General features: G+C 42.5%; 2 protein-coding genes across 7 annotated transcripts in view; one reads left to right on the top strand and one right to left on the bottom strand.

Annotated features, from left to right (window-relative positions):
* LOC142946033 (RAS guanyl-releasing protein 2-like) overlaps positions 1–11727 on the bottom strand; it is a 37144-nt gene extending 25417 nt beyond the window's left edge. The window contains exon 1 of one of the 3 annotated variants that reach the window (XM_076087030.1): positions 11280–11727. The gene's annotated coding sequence lies outside the window, so the exon portion shown is untranslated. Of the gene's footprint in view, positions 1–10450; positions 10684–11279 lie in introns of those variants that run through there. The other 2 variants (XM_076087028.1, XM_076087029.1) reach the window with 2 other exon arrangements.
* Positions 11728–12076: 349 nt separating this feature from the next.
* alpk1 (alpha-kinase 1) lies at positions 12077–21554 on the top strand. Of its 4 annotated transcripts, none has more exons than XM_076087026.1 (13): positions 12077–12553; positions 14829–15065; positions 15416–15853; positions 16082–16141; positions 16235–16321; positions 16405–16481; positions 16594–16689; positions 16790–16894; positions 17521–19321; positions 19611–19758; positions 19844–20006; positions 20674–20860; positions 21057–21554. In XM_076087026.1, the coding sequence occupies exons 2-13, from the start codon at positions 14951–14953 to the stop codon at positions 21248–21250; spliced, it is 3471 nt and encodes a 1156-aa protein (XP_075943141.1). In that variant the 5' UTR covers positions 12077–12553; positions 14829–14950; the 3' UTR covers positions 21251–21554. The 4 variants fall into 4 exon arrangements, with proteins under 4 accessions (XP_075943141.1, XP_075943140.1, XP_075943138.1 ...); XM_076087025.1 differs by having other exon boundaries at positions 14826–15065; XM_076087027.1 differs by lacking the exon at positions 12077–12553 and having other exon boundaries at positions 14435–15065; positions 15416–15570; positions 15655–15853.
* The last annotated feature ends 868 nt before the right edge of the window (positions 21555–22422 follow it).

Below are 22422 nucleotides of genomic sequence, written 5' to 3'. Positions count from 1 at the left end.
AGTCAGCTTGTTTCTATTTACTACAGTGAAGTGACACAGATATTTAGAAAAGGGTGCTCTCTAACATACGCTCCTTCTACAACTTCAGGACATACACCAACCCCCTTAAGTCTCCTAATTGAAAACAGTGTCTGACCAGCTTTCTTACATATAAAAACAACATTGTCTGTCAAAATGAGTTTGTCCCAGATACTTAAAACACACACTGTGTTTCCACAGTTTGGTCACATAGTATCAGTGATGAGAGTGGGTCTACATTTACTTGTAATTGAGTGTTTTTTTACACTGTGGTACTGCTACTTTTACTCAAGTAAAGCATCTTAAGACTTATTTTCACCGCAAATAGTAAAATCTTCAAAAATACCGTCTAAAATATTGACTGGCAGTTTGAGTTTAAGTGATATAATTATTCATGTTGGTCTTCCACGACGTCTGACTTCTAATTTACATTCACACACTGAGATAGGCAAGGCTAACATCTTACACCGATACAAACTCAACATACAAATAAGGTGATTGTGATAGCAGAATATGACAGACAGCTCAGCCTGCTTTGACCGCAGTGTGGCTTCTCCAGAAAAAACTGATAGAGAGCCACAATCGACAGGAAACCACAATTTATTATCTGTCCCTGACATGCTTGACATTGAAAATGCACAGTGACAATTTTGCTCCATCACGCATGTGTTGCAGAAATAAGTTATTAAGAAAGAAATTTTCTTGGGCGATTGAACAAGTCCTCGCAGCAGGGAACCATGGCAACAACATCCATACTGCCCCGTCACTTTCACAGCACACACCTCTACACACCTCCACACACCTCCACACACCTCTACACACGACACACATGCACAAAATACATGTTTTTACCGAGGCAAGTATGGCAACCTGTGGGAATCTTTTTATTGTGTTTGCTGTTACCTTGGACGTGTTTATTGTGTGTGAAGAAGTAAAATGCACTAATCCTATCTGCTATACAGTTTACGGCTCAATCTGGTGGTAAAATAGGAGATAAAGAAAGCCGCTGGATAATTTTGGTACATTGCTGATGATGAAGCGTGAAGGTAATGCCGAGGTTGCGACAAAGTGACCCCCCGCGGCTGCTTCTGCTAATGGCTCTTCAATGTTGTGGTTCTGTTGCAGAGGGTGATGAGTATGTGTATGTGTCTATTGTGCCTGACACAATGAAGCCTTCCACTGCTGCAACGCGGTGGGCGGACACACTCAATTACAGGCTTCACGAGCTGTCTCAGCTACACGCATGCAAACACACATTTCTGCAGGGGAGAGAGAAAGAGGAGGAAGTGCAACCCTAAAGCTTCAGCGATGTGAGAGTGAGTGAGTGAAAGTCCTTATGATAATGAGGAAAGAGTGAAATTGCGATCTTCAAATCTGTGCCTTTCTAAAAGGACGTGGTCAGATCACGGAGAGATAACGGCTTATATGGCAGACTGCCGGACCACAATCAAAATTATGTGATGTTGCTATAGATAGACATGAAAGTTCCTGTGAGGATGCTAAGGTCACTGCAGGAAATACGTCGGAGCCATAGTCTGACACCTCAAAGAAAAAAAAGAAAAAAACATCCAAGACCTGTGACATCCAGACACCACTGCTCAAATCTCATGAATATAATCAGAAGGAAAGTGGCCTTGAGTCCTTTATTGCCACACAACAAGAGCCATTATTAACGAGAGTCATATAGATCTGGGCTGAAATGGATTTCTCCGTGACAAAGTGGAGATCTTTTACCGTTCAGTTCAGTCTGTCCTCAAGAGCCGAGGATGTTACTTTCTCTGCAGATGCAAAGACCGATTGTATCCGTCCGAACAGGCCGTAACACTGAACAAAACAAAGGGTAGACCTGCTCTAAATAGAGCCTGGTCTGGCACTGCGGCACAGGCTGTGCCCGTCTTGATGATGATACCATCTTGCTATCCATTCATCATCCCACTGACTGGAGCTCTTTGTTACGACCCAGAGAACAATTCTCTCTGTGCTTTCAGGGGAACATACAGCCGTCCCCCTTCTGCTTTTCCTGCGATTATTTAAGTATTTCCCCCACATGATTACTGATGTGTGTTTATACTTCCAGGAGGCGGTAGATTGATTAGGTCGCACACACTGTGAGAGCTTTGGTGTCATCCTCGGTTGCCTGGTGACGACGATCCAGGGCCATCGATCAGGCAGATTAGGGGTAGGCCGGGGCACAGCAGGGATAAAGGGGAAGTTGACGGGTGCCTGGTCAATCCTGACCGTGCGGAATCTGTAGTGTGCTGCTGGTTTAGTGGGCATTGAAAATGTCACGTCTTCTGGCTTAACACAGAAAGACCCCTTCTCACTGCTGTCCTTTTAACTCTCGGTATTATAGCCATAAAACAACATGAAAAACTCGAATACTCTTCAAATTTATTGTTTCAGCTACACTACAGTGCCAAATTCCAAATTCAGAGCATTAATATAGCAGCAAATATAGTGGAGTAATAAGTGGAGTAATACCTGAGCAGAGGATAAAGTCACACTCAGTGTGTTGTAATTCGAGCTTCTTAACCTGTGCTCCACTAGCTATCTAATCGTGGCCGCTCTGCTCGGTTACCGCTGATAACGCCGTCCCGACCTACATTTTCGTCACGGACGCCCACTCTCCGGAGAAAATGATCTCACTTGAATGTTCATTTAGTTAATGATGGTCCCATTTAGAGTAAAATAGACCATAAAGCAGGGTATGCTTTAAGGAGTGGCTACCTTGTGATTGACAGGTCGCAACCAGTGTCACCCATCTGCTGTCCAAATATGGTCACTTCCATTCACTGGTTGCAAAAAAAACAAGATGGTGATGGCCAAAATCCTTCAAATGCACAGTCCACAACCCAAAGGTACGTCCACTTCTTATATACAATCTATGTGCGGAGGCAATCCCTCAATCAAAGACATGCTCTGAATTTGTAATTCAGCACCTTTAAATACTAGATTGAGTATATATTTTGAGCTACAAAATAGGGACACATTGATTCACTCTAATTAGCTATTAGACAGACACTGAAAAACACACACAGTCTGTACATTCTGCCCCACACAAACATGTTTAAAGGTTCTATCTCCAGCATTTAGTCACATTTAAGGCAGTGCTCTAGGGATGTCTTGGTTGGCTGGTCAGTGATGGACCTACTTTGGTCTTTAGGAAACATCTAACATAGACCAGTGAAGCTGGGTGCCCGGGGGGGGGGGGGGGTAGTGGCCCGGGTAACTTGTCTGATATAATAATAATTTTTAAAAATGTTTTATGAATAACAGAATGAAATGTATCCATGTTTTTTTTCTCAAAATGTGTACTTAAAATGAGCCACACAATATTGTTTCAGCTGCTTAAGTTGTATGTATCAACAGAGAGAGAGAGGAAACAGCTGTTTCTACGCACACAAAATACTAAATAAGATAAGATGGTGTACATGATAAACATATTACCTGCTAAACATCAGCATGATAGCATTGTCACTGTGATTGCGTTAGCATGCAGATGTAAGCATTTAGCTCAAATGCACCGCTGGGCCCAAGCACAGCCTCACGGAACCGCTAGTCTTGTTAAAACTTCTATATATATTATGGTCAAACCAGTTGCAATACTTTGGCATCTGTAGAATGGGATTCCATTTTAGAAATGAAATGCTGCCAAAATTATGAGCAAGTTGTAATTATTTAGTTTATATATTTTATATGATCATATTACAAATTATAGTGTAGTTGCTATTTTTATCATTTAAATTATTCATCAACAACAAATTAGTTATTAATGGTTTGGTTTGATACATTATGTATTATAATTAGTGCTGGGCAACGATTACAATTTTTAATCGCGATTAATCGCATGGATTTTTTGCGATTAATCGCAATCAATAACATTTGGTTTGTAAACACTTTAAACAAATAAGGTTTTAACAGCAGTATTCCCTTTACACAGTAGCAGTTCTATCTCTTCACTATCTGTGCTCAGTGTGTGACTGTATGTGAAACGTTCCACTGCTGTGAAACAGGAATAAAATGTTTCAGCACGTTTCAGCAAAAATGTCTGTCTTCATGACAGTCAGAGCATGTGAATGCAGCTCTACTGTTCATCAATAATAATAATGCTTTAACTCCGAGGTGATGATGGTTACCCAGCGATCAAAGAATAAAGACACTTTACCCACAATTTAGGTGTATTTTCCCTTTAACTCACGAGATGCAGCATGTTTTATACTTAATGTGAATATAATTCATACTTTGTTGGCATCTTATTCTGAAAACCGGATGTTCGTCTGAAGAAACCGGATGTTGTCTCAAGTTAATCTTTCCGCTAACTTTCAAAGTCCTTCACTCGCTCCCGATCCGTTTAAATGCGTTTACCGTGAATTTCAGCATATAGGTGCACTAAAGTGTAAGTGTCTGCTGAGTTGACCACGGAGATCTGAGTGTCTGCTGACTTTACCGCAGCCATGTCCAGTAGTCTCCATTCCTCCACTGCTGCCAGTGAGCAATGACCTTTCAAAATAAATTAAAAATTAAAAAATGCGTTAACGCGCTATAAAATAATTGTCGGCATTAATTAATGAATGCGTTAACGCAATAATAACGCGTTAACTTGCCCAGCACTAATTATAATCCATCCATCCATTATCTTTAACCTGTATATTGATCAGGGTCGTGGGGGTGGATGGAGCCGATCCCAGCTGACGTTGGCGAAGGCAGGGTACACCCTGGACAGGTTGCCAGACTATCACAGGGCTGATATAAAGAGACCATTCACACTCACATTCACACCTACAGGCAAGTCTTCAATTAACCTAAGTTGCATGTCTTTGGAGGAACCTGGAGAAACCGGAGAGAACCCACGCTGACACTGGGAGAACATGCAGACTCAACACAGAAGGCATTCTGTGTTATATTATAATATAACATGATATTATTGTATTATAATAATAACACTAAAATGGTGATTGTACTGAACATCCATTTCCGTACATTTACATAGCATTTAGCATGTCATGGTATTCATCTATATCTATATCTACATCAAACTGTGATATTGATTCTGATAGGAGACTTTTTCTCACATCAGTAGTATTGCTGGTGCTCATGTTTCTAAAAACGAAGACCACATTTCCCATGATCCTCTTTGTGTCTTATCACAGAGGAGTTTTTTTTTCCTCTTATCTGTCTAATATCTGCTGTTGTTGCCCCATTTTATATTGTTCCACGGATTTTACCATCACTTTATCTGTGAGTGGCACTAAGGGTCAATTTTCCATCCTGTCAGAATGCTTCCACTAGAAATGCTTTCGCTCTAGATTTTAAACAACAAATTAAACTCGGTGGCACAGTGTAAAAGTATAAAAACTTGTTAATATGTAACTATATAAAATAACTGATGTCTCAAGTGAATATGGTATTTTATTGACTTTAACTTTGACCCCAGTTTCCAAAGTGCATAATTTGCACTTCAGAGCTTTAGCTCATATGTCCTTATGAGTCCATGTGAATAGAATTACAAGATTGCAAAAAAACACCACTTCTTCATGTTATACACACAGCACCCTTATCTCTTGCCCAACACCCACTAGTTTGTTTCAGGAAGTTGTGAAGGAAGAGTGTCGCATGATGGGACGGATATAGTTCTTCATAGGGTCCTACAGAGCGGCTGGTGACAGGCTCTATTTACAGACTGCAGGGTACTGAAAGCAGGAAGGGAAACGTTTCCTTTTCCCTGGACACGCAGAATGCCACACCGGTGGGGGCTCACCGGCTGCAAACTGAGATTAGCAGCTACAGTTGCTCCTTAGGGACGGAGGGGGGTAGGCAGGCGGAGGGAGGAATGGGAGATAAAGAGAGAGAGTGGGAGGCAGGATGAGAGCGTACTCGACCTCGCTTCAGCCCAGTCAAAAGTGAAAGAGATTGTTGGATAAAGAGGGAAAGATATCAAATAGGGAGGGGTAGTAATGAAGAGAAAATTCAACGTGAAACTGCCTCAAACGCAAAACTAATATATGTGAAGAGTGCAAGCAGCACTATTTCATAACGTTGAAATAAGAGAAGAAGAAGAAGAGAAATATGCATATTTCACAATGTGCTCGTGGGACATAGCAGCTGCTTGAGTGTAATGTTTTATTATGTCCTCCAAAACAAAAAAAAGTCATGCATCCTGTTCCACATCTGGCACACTCTCATATCTCACATCTCAACTTTCTGACTTCAAATGAAAAGTGTAATGTGTGAGACAAGAAAGGGCACTGCCATGTGCTGCTATAATATCTTCCTCCCCGACCCCAAACGCAACAATATATCATTGTGTCACATTGTTTTTACTGCTTTGTTATGAAGCTTCCTGCTCAAACTTCTGTCCTTTTACCAGATGTGAAAGTTTGCTTCATAACAAATACCGGAAGGGTGTGTTGGTATGCGTGTGTGAAATGTGGCGACTGTATGTGCAAGTCCACACTTGTGATTGTAAAAAGCAATTACATATGCAGTGCGTTTTTCTAATGAATACTCTTTATTCTTAGATAAAGTGTTTTTTAATCTACATTTGGGGGTTTTCCTTACTCTGAGCTATTACACAACTTCATTCTCATGTTGTGATGAGTGAACGCTGAGGCCACATGGCAAGCTGTGTCAAAGAGCATATGTGATACATCATTTTTTGCAGAAGAATATTACAGTTTGTTTCTCGGGGGGGAACACCCTGGCCGCTGCAATGCTGATGTCAGGAAACACACTTCCTGTTGAGTGTTTCATCTGGGGCGAAACTAATTCCATGCAATGACTGACATAAATCAAATATTGTGTTTGCAAGAAGAATGCATTTACCAGATATCAGATTTATGGAAACAGCATGATTTATAGAAAACTGTATGATTTGCTGGACGATTTCTACTCCCAAAAATTAAAGCATTAGTTGAACATTTTTGGGAAATACGCTTACTTGCATTCCTGCCAATTGCTAGATGAGAAGATTAAAACCACTGTATGCTTGTACAGTAAATATGTAGCTGGAGCCAGCAGTCAGTTAGCTTAGCATAAAGACAAGGGGTAACATCACAGGCTGTATATTAGAAGTGGACATAGTCACCGTGACGTCACCCATTGGTTTGCGGACTGCCATTTGAAGCCTTGAGTTCGTCATTTTGGTTGTCGCCATCTTGTTTTTTGGAACCAGAAGTGGGTGGAGCTAAGTACAACCGAATGCTGAACAAGACATTTTCAGGCAACCACAATGTTACAATTAACTTGAATGAACTGAAAACACTCTGTGAAAGAGTTAAAGTTCTAAGAGGAAAACACAGACAGCTTTTATCTGAATGGAACCATAATTTACTAAACACATCATACTGTATTAAAGAAGACTTGAAACTAGTGATTGAGACCATAAACTCGTGTTTACAATGTTTACTGAGGTAATAAATTAAGTGAGATGTAAGGTCATTTTCTCATAGACTTCTATACAATCAGACTTACTTTTTGTAACCAGAGGAGTTGCCTCCTGCTGGCCAGTTGAAAGTATGCAGGTTTAAGGTATTTCCGCATTTGCTTCATTGAAAATCTGCCTACCTGCACCTCTAAAGGTCACCAGTTCATCATGTGTGTTCATGCAATACAGAAACCAAGTGCTAAATACTATTTTTGACTTCAGACCAGTAACTTCCTGGAGTCTCCACTGGTTACCTTGCAAACCTGTTTCCAGTCTTTATGCTAAATTCAGTTAACCAGCTGCTGGCTTTATAGTTTCATAAAAGGGTGGTATCAATCTTCTCATCTAACTCTCGGCAAGAAAAGCGAATAAGTATATTTCCCAACATGTTAAACTATTTCTTTAAGAGCAAGCTTCAACTCCACTGCCCGGACGCACCAAAAGGCCCACCCTCCATGCAGAAACATAGATGTAAGGGCTGTGCAGCTGCAGGAAAACCTCCACCCATGAAAAGCAGCACCAAGTGGTGCTGTATCCTTCCATTTTCACAGTTCAGGGGTATTATAAGAAATGTGTGTGTGGTTTGCAGAACAGGGCAGACACTGTACATTTGGAGACTAATTTCTTCTTTGCAGTGTTTAGCTGCTTCGTTTCCTCCTGCCTGTCAGAGACGTGCTCACTGAGCTGTGCTTTCATGCAACAGTCATTCTGAACTAGTTTCATGTCATGTGTGTATACCTATGAGAGTTTCACATTCACCCAGCCAGCCTCTTCATTACCCCTGCAGGCTTTTATAACAGCGTTAGCCCTCACTAGTTCCTGTTTATGTATTCCTCCCTAAAACAGCTTGCATCCCCGAGCAGACCACAAACCCCACAATTTCCTGCTGTCATAATACATAATGCATTATGCACATTCAGATAAAGAGCGTGAGAGATTGCAGACTGCAAACAGACTGATGAAAACAAAAATAATGAGGAAAAAAGAGAAAAAGAATGCACTTTTTTTTTATTGCAGGTGCAGGATACCACAAGCGTTAAAAACATTTTTCAATTCTCTTTCTGAAAGCGAGGCACGCCTAACACCTGTAGAACGGAGTGATGCCAGTCAACTGAAACATTGACTAATTACGGCCATGCAATCGCTATCGCAGCTAATTCACTGCCTGAAGTAATGACTACACTATGTTAGATACAGCAGCCAGTGAGTTTTCGATCCGTCCTCCCACAGGCTTCATCCACTACTGGGTTCCCCCCTGACTGATTTAATTCTAGCCACAGCTTGATTTATAGCTCTTCAGGTCCAACACTCTACAGCTACCTTTCCCTCCTATGGCTCCCACTGTCCTCCTGCCGCCTCTCTCTCCGGCGTTCTAGCCATGCCTTTAAAGGTGAGGAGGAGCGCAGAGTGCATAATGACATGCTGAGATTTTACAGGGTCTGTGCCCTTTCATGGGAGCAGAAGAGGTGATGGAGGAACAGAAAGAGATGACTATTTTTCTGGACTGAACCATTGAAGGAAGTTTCAAAGTGACCCTGTTGGCATCAAGCAGAGTCACATCCACCTACAATTAGATTGTTTATTGACATAATTTTAGTGATCAGTGTTGTCCTGCCAAGTAAGTGTCTTTTGTGGTGTTTAAATCTGTGGAAAAAAAACACTTCCAACACCAGCTAAGAAGAAAACATATAAACTCAGGTGACTAAGGTGCAGGTAACTGAGAACCATAATGGAAAGGAGTAAGCACTCCCCAGTTTTGCATGCTCGCTGTGAATGTGGCCCAGCGGTAAAAGTGAGAAAAGTTGGCACAGGTAATCAGGAGTGTAGGGACTGTGGAGGAATAGATAGGGTTAGCTGATGGAAGTTGAGATAGAGAAGGCAGTGGACAGAGGCGGCAAGTGCATTGGACCATTACACCCCAATGATGGCGAACATCCAGCACACATGTCTGGCTGAGCTGCTGCTCCTGTCTGCTCTCTGTAATTATCTTTTTTCTCCCTTGATTTGTTTCTCTTGTGTCGATTGAGTTTTGTTTCCCCTCTTCCCCCCCCGGTGTCCCCCTGCTCTGCTTTAGTTTGATGCCTTCCTCTCCTCCTCCTCCTCCTCCTCCTCCCAGATGTGTTGCTGTTGGTCCTTTGGCATAAAGCAGCAACCCTGCACAATTGGTCCAATTATGGCTGGCTTTCATGATAAGTGCAACACTGCTGCAGGTTGAGGTGGAGGAGGTGGCTGGAAGTGATGCTAAATATCAAGGGTGGCCGCTCCAGAGGCCTGAAGTAATTGCACTGCGGCAGTGGAGGAGAGAGAGGAGGAATAGAGATGCAGATGCTTTAAAAAAAAAGAAATTCTTCTACTTGATTTTACCAGTGTGCTGAGGGCACTTTTAATCCTTGAAATCCTTTCTTTTTAAAGCTCTATATATCTTTCAAGTCAAGCACCACCTCACATACATACATCATATCACAGAGACCATGGGTTACTTTGATGCAACTGCTGATCAAATAAGCTACGGTCTGATGAAATGGACTTCGGACTAATGGTTTTATTGATCTGTGCTTTGCTGACAGATTTGGCCGTCACATACATATGACGGCTGACATCGATGGCTGCCACATTTGCATTCTCTGAATCAGATGCTGAACTGGATGAACAAGTGCACACAAAGCAAGTTTGTCCAATATTCAAAATAGGAACTGTTAATCAGCAACATGCAGCTCCGGCCAAAATCAGCCACATCGAAAAGAAAAAAAACACCAAAGTGACTTCTCTGCCTCCCGCAAGGACGCGACGGGCTGCAAAAACTGCAGCTGTTAAGACTTCATAAAGTCCAGAGAGGCAGCCAGTTACAGCTTACAAGTAAAATCCCACTGCTCTGACATCAAAACATGCGTGGATAAAGCAGGGGTGAAGTATAAGCAAGCACATCGCAGAGCAAGTAATCAGCAACCCCCTGGCACTCAAAGATGCCTCCTAATCCCTGCTGCTTCGAGGGCGGCGGGAGAAAATCACCTTGAATCACTGCAGTCAGACAGCTGCAGCCTGAACAGGTAATGAGGGGGCTGACTGGAGGAAGCGAGCAAGGTAAGTCTGACCTTTCGCTTGTTTAATTCAGCAGCCCAATGCTGACTTTCAGTGAGCTGGGATGTGCCCTCCAGTGTCCAATCCTCATCAGCACACAGATGTTTATTGGTTATTATCTGCCGGGGGTCTTGAAGGTTTCTGCCATTTGATGGACACCTCAGCAAAGTATATCTTCCCTCTCCACCCCTCCACTTCCCAGATAACTTTGCATGCCAACTGACTTTTGTTTACCATCATTCTCACCAGAGTCAAAGCAGGTTAGAGACCCTGCCGCTCCCTCAATCTAATTTTAGCAATAGGCGTTCCCCCATCCTCCTCTACTCTGCTCACTCAGTGATGCTGCCCTTCCTGAAAATAATTTGCAGTGACCCTAAATCCATTAGTTCAACTAGTAGGTGTAATTGGCAGCTTTAAGATGCAACTCATGTCTTCTACAAGTCCCAACAGCTGTTTGTTTTTAACACAAAGTACATAGCCCATCCATGACTCCCTAATGAGTCAACATGATATTGTAACATTGCTGTGCTGATGGTGCAAGCAGACCAGTCCTTGCATGATCTTATCTATTTTGCAATCCAACACATTTAAACGCATGTATACCAGGTGATCAAGGAGGGAAACGGAACAGGCGCACACTAAAATGTAGGCGAAGTGCGGACCAGACGAGAAAGAAAGACATCTGAAACCCGCCATGCGTAAAAATGTCTCGAGTGGCTTCACTTAATAGCTAGCATGCAAGTTCTGGCACATTTCTTACCTTCAGAGTTTGAAGAGTCCGGGAGCTGTCCAGAGTCCGGGACTCTGGGAGCTGAGGCGGCGGTGGTAACAGTTTGTGGAGTTGAGCAATGAGATGAGAAGCGTTACATCACCAGCGGCACCGAACTCAAAACGCCTGTTTGGCTGTGGGAACACCACGGTCCTGCTGAGAGAGAGAGAGAGAGAGAGAGAGAGAGAGAGAGAGAGAGAGAGAGAGAGAGAGAGAGAGAGAGAGAGAGGCGCCTATGAAGCTCAAGAACTCATCGGAACAGACGCACTCGGTCGGACTTGACGCAGGCGACTCTCTGAAGGGGCTCTGCAGGTGTTTGCTCACGGCACATTAACCCTACAGTGCGCACAAGTCATCTCCCGGCGCGCTCCGAAACCCAGTTATACGCATGTGATGTACCAAGAGGCTCCCAGGCATCAGGTCGCAGCTGGACGGCGCGCCAACCCTCTGCTCATGTTCCAGCTGTGCGGCTCACAACCACACAGCAGAAGAGCCACAGTCCCGCCTATTGGTAGCAGCACAGCAACACCACGGCCTGCACATGCTTGTTGCGTACGAGCCGCTACGCGTCATTACCATAACAAGCTGTGTTGGCTTCTCTGCGATATCCATTCGTCTTTTCAATCAAATGAATTTCTTTACAGACGTGTCCACACTTCCAAGACCGTGCTGGCTTCGCATACACCCCACACCTTTCCAAGATCTTGATATTTTATCGAGTGCTTCCGGCAAGATAACACTTGTTTTGTTTTTATTTCAGTAAACAAGAGGCAAACAGCTGCTGCAGTGGTAGATTGGGGAATTCGCGCATGTGTTAATTAATAAACAAATACATATTCATAACACTACATGAGAAGTAGGCTGGACTAGAGGAAAGTTGCATTGGTGTTTGATTAGGTTAATCAATTTTATTACACATTAATTACATATTTTATATATTGTACAGCAGCGGCAGCCTATACCTGTTGCTACAGAGTAGAGTAGCTCCCTTCATAACGTCACATGTTGCGTTCAAGTCATGCGGGATTAAATAGGTGATAACCCTAAACAGCTAAAAGCATGGCCAAAATAATATAAAATATTTTTTTACAACACATTGCTGATATGTGGAAAATGCAGTCAGTTTCAGAACTACATAATCACACATCAGAGTGCAAGGACTCGCGGAATAACTCAAATTGGAGTTGTGATATGTCCGATGGCATGTAAAGGCAGCAGTGTGTAGTCCTGCCCGACCAGGAAGAAGAGGAGAACTTGAAGACACGGTAGGTGCTGTTATGAAAATAGTGTTTCATCAAGCAGACATAATAGTAAAAGACAGAGTTTTGAAAAGTAAACTTTTTGATTGTCAGTGTTCAGTAGGGCAGGCTACACTCGCTGTGTGGTATTCGTACATCTGAAATGTCCTAAACATCGTAGGTCACGTAATCCATAATATTGTGTGTTTTCTCTATGGTCACTTCACTTCATACCCTTAAAATAACTTTTACAAATGTTTGTACATAACATCTTTATGATAAATATCAACATTTCATTAACTGAGACTCTGGTTCACTGGTTGTTAAATGGACAGATTGAAACTCTGAAAGCACCATTAAAGAAACAGAGATTGGTTTTCTTTTTGTCATGATATCTTTTTTATTATTTATTGAGATTTGTATGTATTGATTTTTTTTTAAATATTATTATACTATGGTTTGTTTTTTGCAACAACAAAGACACAGAAATGACATACGGAATACTGAAACAGAGATTAACTGTATACAGTTGTGTGAAAAAGCCCCCTTCCTGATTTCTTATTTTTTTGCATGTTTGTCACACTTAAATGTTTCAGATCATCAAACAAATTTAAATATTAGACAAAGATAACACAAGTAAACACAAAATGCAGTTTTTAAATGAAGGTTTTTATTATTAAGGGGGGAAAAAAAATCCAAACCTACATGGCCCTGTGTGAAAAGGTGATTGCCCCCCCCCCCCCCCCCCCCCCGCCCCCCCCCTGTTAAAACATAAATTAACTGTGGTTTATCAAAGTAATTGAGATCTATCAGTCTGGAAAAGGTTACAAAGCCATTTCTAAAGCTTTGGGACTCCAGTGAACCACAGTGAGAGCCATTATCCACAAATGGCGAAAACATGGAACAGTGGTGAACCTTCCCAGGAGTGGCCGGCCGACCAAAATTACCCCAAGAGCGCAGCGACGACTCATCCAAGAGGTCACAAAAGACCCCAGAACAACATCCAAAGAACTGCAGGCCTCACTTGCCTCAATTAAGGTCAGTGTTCATGACGCCACCATAAGAAAGAGACTGGGCAAAAATGGCCTGCATGGCAGAGTTCCAAGACGAAAACCACTGCTGAGCAAAAAGAACATAAAGGCTCGTCTCAGTTTTGCCAGAAAACATCTTGATGATCCCCAAGACTTTTGGGAAAATACTCTGTGGACTGACGAGACGAGTTGAACTTTTTGGAAGGTGTATGTCCCATTACATCTGGCGTAAAAGTAACACGGCATTTCAGAAAAGGAACATCATACCAACAGTAAAATATGGTGGTGGTAGTGTGATGGTCTGGGGCTGTTTTGCTGCTTCAGGACCTGGAAGACTTGCTGTGGTAAATGGAACCATGAATTCTGCTGTCTACCAAAAAATCCTGAAGGAGAATGTCCGGCCATCTGTTCGTGACCTCAAGCTGAAGCGCACTTGGGTTCTGCAGCAGGACAATGATCCAAAACACACCAGCAAGTCCACCTCTGAATGGCTTAAGAAAAACAAAATGAAGACTTTGGAGTGGCCTAGTCAAAGTCCCGACCTGAATCCGATTGAGATGCTGTGGCATGACCTTAAAAAGGCGGTTTATGCTCGAAAACCCTCCAATGTGGCTGAATTACAACAATTCTGCAAAGATGAGTGGGCCAAAATTCCTCTACAGCGCTGTAAAAGACTCATTGCCAGTTATCGCAAACGCTTGATTGCAGTTGTTGCTGCTAAGGGTGGCCCAACCAGTTATTAGGTTTAGGGGGCAATCACTTTTTCACACAGGGCCATGTAGGTTTGGATTTTTTTTCCCCTTAATAATAAAAACCTTCATTTAAAAACTGCATTTTGTGTTTACTTGTGTTATCTTTGTCTAATGTAAAAATGTGTTTGATGATCTGAAACATTTAAGTGTGACAAACATGCAAAGAAATCAGGAAGGGGGCAAACACTTTTTCACACAACTGTATGTGCATGGATAACAAGATGTGTGGTGAATAACTGTTGTAGGGAAGCTGCTGTGTGGGGTCCATTTGGGCATAAAAGTATTGAGGCATTAATGATATTTGTGGCAGCAGTAATAAAAAAAGCAGAACAAATGAGTGAATTAATGAGTAAATGCATAAATAGGTGTGAATGAAGGGATGAATACATTTCAATAATTCATGCGACAATAATACTATTGAAATAATCTTCTGAGCAGTTTCAGTGTTCTGTGTTTATTTGTTGTGTGGTATTCATTATTACAAGCAGACCTGATGGTGCCATCCTTTCTCAACAGCAGCCTGGTCTTTCCGTGGGATTCCCCCTCTTTGAATCACTTTAATACAGGAATAGAGGTGAAGAGGCCAAGAAAGGGGGAAATCTGTTCATCCCAGTCTACAGCTACAGCATCTGTTTACCAGAATGGACAGCCAGGAGGTGGGGGATTTACTGCAGGAGTGCCTCGGAGCAGTGACAGCAGCTCAACAGTCGACCCAGCCCACTGAGGCAGAGAGGCTTCACTACTGTAGCTGCAGAGGTCAGACAGAAGATGGTGCCATTTGTTAAATCTTCATTTTGGGCATGGGAGGAAGTCTGATTGGGATTTGTGTAAAGAGAACATTTATGTTTTAAGACATGGTTTGTGTTGAGAGTGAGGGACAAAAGCACTCTTTACTCAATGGATCCAACATGGAGTTTGGGGTAAAAAGTTTCTAGTGTAGCTTTAAGTGAAATTATTCTCTCCTGCAAAGTTTGCAAAAGTTTATCAAGTATTGTCAGTTTTCTTAACACGTTTGGTTTCAAAGTTCTTAGGCCAGTTAATCTTTGCATTGCCACACACTTTAGTTGGATTGATGACTATTTATGACTATGACCTATTTCCTGTAGACTCGCTGTGTGCGGAGCTGGCCTCTCTCCTGCAGGAGGCAATGGATATGAAATGGCCTTTTGTGCCAGAGAAGTGGCAGTATAAGGAGTCAGTCAGTGCCGACGACAAGACCAACCTCAGTGACCTCATCAGCAAGCACCTATCTCAGCTCTTGGTAATAATGACACGGCTAAGTGATGGTTTCCTCGTGTTGTTACTTAACGGAAATTACCTATGTTTATGTTTGCTGTGTTGCCAGGCCGTTCTAAAGGCTTCCATCGTGGCTCAGGAGGCACGCACGGCACTGGCGGCGGTCTTCTTAGTCGACCGCTTCCTCTACTGGACAGACGAGTCCAGCCGGCTGCTGAAGATCACCAAGCTGCTCCACAGACGCCACCCTGACACCCCTGTGGCCCCCCAGCTGGTCATACGGCAGGCCAGGGTCTACTTTAACTCTGGTGCAGTGTGATGGAGGGGAGCGTACTTCAATAAGATTCTTAGTTTTATGGGGAGCCACTGGCTCTAAATAAATGTGAATGGATGAGTTCACACTTCATAAATCATCCTGATCCTTGTTTTGGGAAATAATATGCAAACTCATAAAATGAAATGTGAAAATCATCATTACACAATTGCCATTAAAGAGATACAGAGCTGGATAAACATTACAATCATCTTCCCTACAGGCAAACTACAGAAGGCAGAATACATTCTGAGCAGTCTGATTAACAACAGCGGAGCCACCGGTGGGTGCTATGACATTCATATTGCCTTTTAACGATCTGTTATAATGTTTCTTTCAAGCTAAATAAAAAGCAAATCTTTGCTTTCTTATACAGGTTGTTGGGTGTACCACTCTGAAAGTGACAGGGCCCTTGTGCAGGCCGTTAGTGTTCAAGTACGTGGGATGATTTTGCAAAAGCTGGGTAAGTCTTTTTTTCCTGAATGAAAGAAGAGAGTTTACTCCGCTGATACACTGATACCGTGGCTGTTTTCTGCTCTGTGTCAGGCCTGTGGCTTGAGGCTGCAGAGCTAATCTGGGCCTCTCTGGTTGGCTACTACGCACTTCCTCAACCTGATAAAAAGGTAGCCCAGATGCAACCTCATTATTGCCATCACAGTTGCCATATTATGAGCTTGTAAACATGCACAACATCCCCACAAAAATCTTTGCTCTGCATGTCTGTACCTTTTATAGGGCATTGGAACCTCTCTTGGCATACTGGCCAACATATTGGTGTCTATGAATGATGGGGACTTCCAAGCTTTTAGGACTAATCCAGATATTGATTTGGTAAGTTTATCTGACACATAATAATGTTTTTTTTTATTCTTTTAAATATTGCAAGCTTTGTGTAATTTCTTGTCTATGTCTGTCTGATTGTTTGGAGCAGTCTTTACTTGGTGACAGGAGTCATCGTCTTCTCTCAGCGGCTCACGCAGCAAAGATGGCGGTGGTGTACAGCCAGTACACTTCCCTCTATGTGTTGACCAATGTGGTAAGCCTTTCTAATGACGGGTCGTTGCCACGGCTCACTGTTGCCTGACATAAATCATAATAATAAAATGATGAAATCCTTTCCAAAAGTTTTCTAAAGTAGTGATGTCCCGATACTAGAAATTCAGTAGTCAAAAACAATACCAGTGAAATTCCATGAATCTCGATACCCAATTAGATTCCACGTTTTTTTTCTAATTCATTATTAATCACTGATAATCCACCTCAAGATTCTCTCCAAAAACTAAATGTTACAAGATTACATTTGAACACATCACCATAATGTTATAATTTACCTTTGCCCAATACTCATTTTTACTGAATAGACTTAGAACGCATCGTTATTTCACTCGATGCAACCTCTGTTAATGTTGACTGTTAGCTCCGCTATTTAGCCAACCTGTCTTGCCGTGCTGCCTACTGACAGCTAACGTTACTAGCTCTCCTCCTGTCAATTTCAACACAGATTTGTCGTTCACAATGTAGCTGATTAAGAATTTTGCCTTGGTAGACTTGGTACTAAAGTATCGCTTCTCATGACATCCCTATTCTGAGGTCTAAATCTTACTTATTGCTGCTTTAATTTAATTTAATTATTATTTTTATTCATTTTATTTTTCTCTTCAGGCAACTCAAGGGACCTGCTTGTTATCGTACAATTTCTCAGTGGAGTGCCCTGCCTCTCAACGGCAGTCTTTCCTCCTGCAGGCTAAAGAAGCATTTTCAATCGGCCTGCTCACCAAAGCAGAGGGCGAGCTGGTCACCAGCAAGCAGGAGCTTCACACCTTCCTGAAGGCTGCCTATTCCCTCACTGTCGCCCACAAATGGCTCGGCACTCCTCCGGAGGTTGTGGCACAGGCAACTCAAGCTTGCCAAAAAGCTTTAGCAAATTTCTATGATTACTGCAATGCAGATACTCAAGACAAAGATGGCCTCTGTGCTGAAATCATGCATCTGGTCGCCCAAGTCAAGCTTCTGTTAGGAGTGGAGCCTTTCCTTAATTCAGACAAGGGATCTTTTATCCCTGACAGCTACAGAAACATCAAAGACACATTGGTGAGTTTCACTCTGAAAGGCTTCGCCAAGGTGATGCAGAGATTCCAAAAGTATCATGCATCACTGTGTGAGACAACCAACACAAACTGTAAGAGGACCCAGGACGTGATAGATGGGGCGAGGTTGTGTATAACTGCAATGGGGACAACCATTGGTACACTCAACACAGAATGTAGCACTGAGGCCTGCAAAGCGTCACCCAAAGGAGAGGAGCCACAACAGAAATACAGTTCAAAATCAACTGCTGTGCACCCACCTCAGAAGTCTGACCTGTGTACCACTCTAGGAAGCACAGATAACCTTGGTTCTTCATGGCAGAACTTCTCCCTGAGCAGTTCAGGGTCTCCTAGGCCCAGCAGCAGCAGCTTCACAGGAAGTAGGGCTGTTGAACGTGAAGCAAATGCACGTAATCAGAGCTGTCTGACCACTGAGGTTGATGGTCGGTCAGACAGCATTCTTCATTTTGCTGATGAAAACAAGTCTGCAATCAGTTCCCAAACTGTCCCGAGATATGTAATACCTGCCACTTCCTCTTCCAATGCTAGTGGTGATTCAGAGAAGTTTGAAGTGATACAAGCTGGAATAGAGACACTGGGCACTGAGGAGGGTTGGATGACTGACGGTGTGGCGCCAAGACCGCCAGCATCTGAGGGAGCAGCACAATCTTTATCCCAGCTAGTTCTCGGAACAAACTCCAGCTCACTCAATGACAGTTTTGGTTCCCAGTCGTCATGGGAGAAAATTACAACTGACCTGAACTCTCCCACAATCAGAAAACCTCAGCCAAGCAGCCTATCAAAAGCAGGAACCAGCCAAAGCAGCAAGTTACCAGAGTCTGATAGGAGCTTCTTCCTCTTGGAAACCCTTGATTCGGAAACCAATGATTCAGCTCATGATCCCACGCACAAAAACCAGACATCTGGAGGGGAATCCGGAGACTTGTTCAAGCCACGACCTCTGGAGAGCCTTAATGTTAACCCAAATATGCACACTGAAGTTGACTCAGTATCTGTAAAACCCGCTACCAAGAACTCTTCAGCAACCACAGTTTCCCAGTTTGCACCAGAACAGTGTGCTTCCACTGAAACCTCCACAGGGAGTTCATTTGAGATGCTGGAGGAGCATCAAAGTGGAGACCAACACAGTGAAGTAACTTCATCAGAAAACGTAATTGCCCCTCAAATGAAGAACCCCTTGTGCTACAGCTGCCTGAAGCACAGCACTGTAGCTGAAGTGGTCCCAGAGACTCCCTATTTGTTATCACAGCAGGATTACCAAGCCCTACTGGCTGGAGTTTGCCATGAATGTCTGCTGAAGAGACTTCATAGTGACGAAACACAATTCAAACTTAAGACACACAGAACTGCCCACAGTAAGTTTGAATTCCCAAAGTTGTTGAAATTTGTCTTTATCATCAGTACAAAGCGTGTTGGAGAACTGCAACATGGTGGAGAGACAGGCTTCCTATGTAGATATGAAGGGCTCATTCTAAGCTGACAAAAACACGATTCTTATTTTCACATTATACAGTAATGAAAACATAGTCATGAATATTATATTCCATGTCTGCTAATAGAGCCTCCTAAATCTTACACTCTGGACCTTGTGAATAGAACATTGATTGCAACTGTCTGCTAATCTCTGACTGTCATGTCTATTAGGTGCTCTTCATTTAAAGTTCTCCAAAGCCACAGGACTGTGGACAGCCAGGGAGACTTGTGCTTACATCGGGAAGCCGATGGGGATGGAGGGAACGCAGAGAGCGGCAATATGGGTGCAGTTTTTACACCAGGAGGAAAGGTTAAGCAGGTATGCAGCTGCACATTCTAGGGACAACCTGAACCTGAACATAATGACTTTGAGTTTCACTTTGTCTGTGTATTTATGTCCTTAGTTATGTGGGGAAAGACTACTTGAAGCCTAAGGAGATCCAGTTTCACCTGAAAGATGTGGAGAGACAGATGACAGCCCAGCACTATGTGACTGCGTTCAACAAGAGTCTGTACGACAAGGAAGTGATGGCTCAGATCTTCTTCATTCCCTCGGAAGCACTGTTGGTGAGGCCAAATCCTAAAGAACACGGCAAACATAAAATATATGTGTTAAGTTTCACTTCATTTAGGGAAAGTAGATGTATCAGATGTTGCATTAGTATTAAAATGACATCATTCATAATTGCCACTTTAATAGGACCCCGTACACAAATACATCATTTAGAGACAGCAGAGTGCAGAATAGCCTGCAGCAGCCTTGGATCTGTGAAATTCAACTCTAATCCCAGTACACCCTCCAGTTGTCAGTTTAAAGCCAGACATATATACTCTCTACTCACTGTAGTGGAGCCAATACTTATTAGTTATTAGTCTATAATGCACTATGAGCTGTTAAAGGGGGGACATGGGAAATAATGATACAAATAATAGCTTAGCGGCAAGTATTGTCTCTGCACTCCCCTGAAAGAACTAGCCCAAAACAATTTAAAAATTAAATTTACAATTCTGGCCTGGCCTTTTGAAATGATACACAATGTTAAGACTACAACACTTGCCCTGGTGAGTACTTTGAGGAGTGGCAGAACACTGAACACCACATGTAATGTCCATTTGGAGACATAGTAAAGCCATTGGATGACAGGAGAAGATTATATTATACAGCCATGTTAATAGGTTGCATACAAAGACGGGCTTTCAATGTTTCCCTCTTGTTTTCTGTAATTGTGAATAGATTCTGAATGGAAATCAGATTGCGGGCTGTGTAACAGTTGAGCCCTACATGCTTGGAGACTTTGTCAAACTGACCAACAACACTGGAAAGAAGGACAAGCGTTTCCAGGCTACAGAATATGGCCTCGCCTTTGGACACTTTACCTACCTGCTCTCTGACTACCAGGAAGTTGTTGTAGACCTGCAAGGTGTGTTTGTGTGTGTGTGTAGGTGTGCGTGTGTGTGTGTGTGTGTGTGTGTGTGTGTGTGTGTGTGTGTGTGTGTGTGTGTCACTGAAATCACAGACTCCTGGTGTATTCTTAATATTGTCATTTAAAGGTATACATATACAGTATATATGTTTGTTCTTAATTGTGAACGCATCATCAACGCATTTTTTTACAGGGTGGGTGACAGCCAATGGCAAAGGGCTGACTTACCTCACTGACCCCCAGATTCACTCCACCAAGACCCCCAAAGGCCCCTCCAACTTCGCTGCCAGAGGCCTCAGGTACTTCCTGGAAGAGCAACATGGGCCAGAGTGCAATGGCATTTGCCAGCTGCTCCAACTACCTCCAGTGCTGCCTCAGAAACTTTGAGGAGTTGCCGATGTTGAGTGTTTTTATGGGAGTGTTTGTATTCAGAATTAAATGATCAATCAAGGTTCTGTATTTTTCCTATAGCAACACCATAGCAGTCCAGCACCATAGCGATAATGTAGTAGTGTAGGAAAGTAAAATCCAACAAAAGTATGAAAATAGTTTAAAGTTAAATTACATTCTATCTGAGGTGCTAAATGTATAAAAGTTATTGGTATGTTATTAAAAATGACATTTTATGATGTACACACACAGAATAGCAATTAGGCTAGTTTCCACTGCAATAAATAACATAAAATACCTACTTGTTTGTTTTGCTTTGGAGTGCAGGAACCACCTGTGACTGCACGAGACAAATATCGTTGAGTGTAAAGCTTGTACTTTATGAAAAGTTTCCATCATCAGCACTGGGGATCAGATCTTGCATCGCCCCCATTCACACCCTGGCGTTATTAAATTGTTGCTTTAACAACAGATGGAAAATGACCATGCAAACATTCTAACATGAGTAGTAACTTTCAAAATGTATGTAAAATGAAAGCAAGCTACAAATAAATAAGATGCAGCCATCTGTTTTTCATTGACATACAATGGTTCAAAGTTTCCGATTATGTAACTATATTTTGAGATTCTGCTCTTTTCACCTTCAAACTTATCACACTGGTGCCTAAGAATAGGAACACAACCAGATTCATGTAGCCAGTGTTGGTAATGTGTGATAAAATGTATTATGACGTTGTTATACATACAGCAATACAGTGCTCTAATTGCAACAGTCACACACCTCCACATCATATGACCGTGATGTCATTCTTGGAGCTGTTAGCACCCTTGAGCATCCCTCTCCAGTCAGCTGAAAGTCCAGTTCTGGGTTTACAAGCCTCCATCTGAACCGAACAACATTATTTACCCCTGACCCACTGTGCGCTGCATGACCTCGCAGTCACATGATCTTCATGAAATGAAAATATTATATTGAGATGTGTATTTTTGCTTGCTGTGCTCAGCTAAATGTACTGTACCATGCAGAATATAAAATAAAATATTTCCAGACATAATATGTCTCAACATGCACACAATCATTTGTAGGCCTCCAATTTTAAAACATTAACCAGCCTATAGTTAACATAAAGTAGACGGCATTTACAGGGAGAGATTTATGGCCTTTTATT

This window comes from Anarhichas minor, unplaced genomic scaffold, assembly GCF_050575085.1.
Source record: "Anarhichas minor isolate MPS153535 unplaced genomic scaffold, ASM5057508v1 ptg000009l, whole genome shotgun sequence".
In the NCBI taxonomy this organism is placed as follows: domain Eukaryota; kingdom Metazoa; phylum Chordata; class Actinopteri; order Perciformes; family Anarhichadidae; genus Anarhichas; species Anarhichas minor.
This window is presented reverse-complemented; position numbering and strand designations above follow the sequence as displayed.

What these genes read in the sequence shown, in the direction of transcription:
- alpk1 (XM_076087026.1), top strand. Translation starts at nt 14,951, where the DNA reads ATGGACAGCCAGGAGGTGGGGGATTTACTGCAGGAGTGCCTCGGAGCA. An exon ending in TTCCTCAACCTGATAAAAAG is followed by an intron (nt 16,482 to 16,593) that starts GTAGCCCAGATG and finishes TACCTTTTATAG; the next exon opens with GGCATTGGAACCTCTCTTGG. An exon ending in CTAATCCAGATATTGATTTG is followed by an intron (nt 16,690 to 16,789) that starts GTAAGTTTATCT and finishes TGTTTGGAGCAG; the next exon opens with TCTTTACTTGGTGACAGGAG.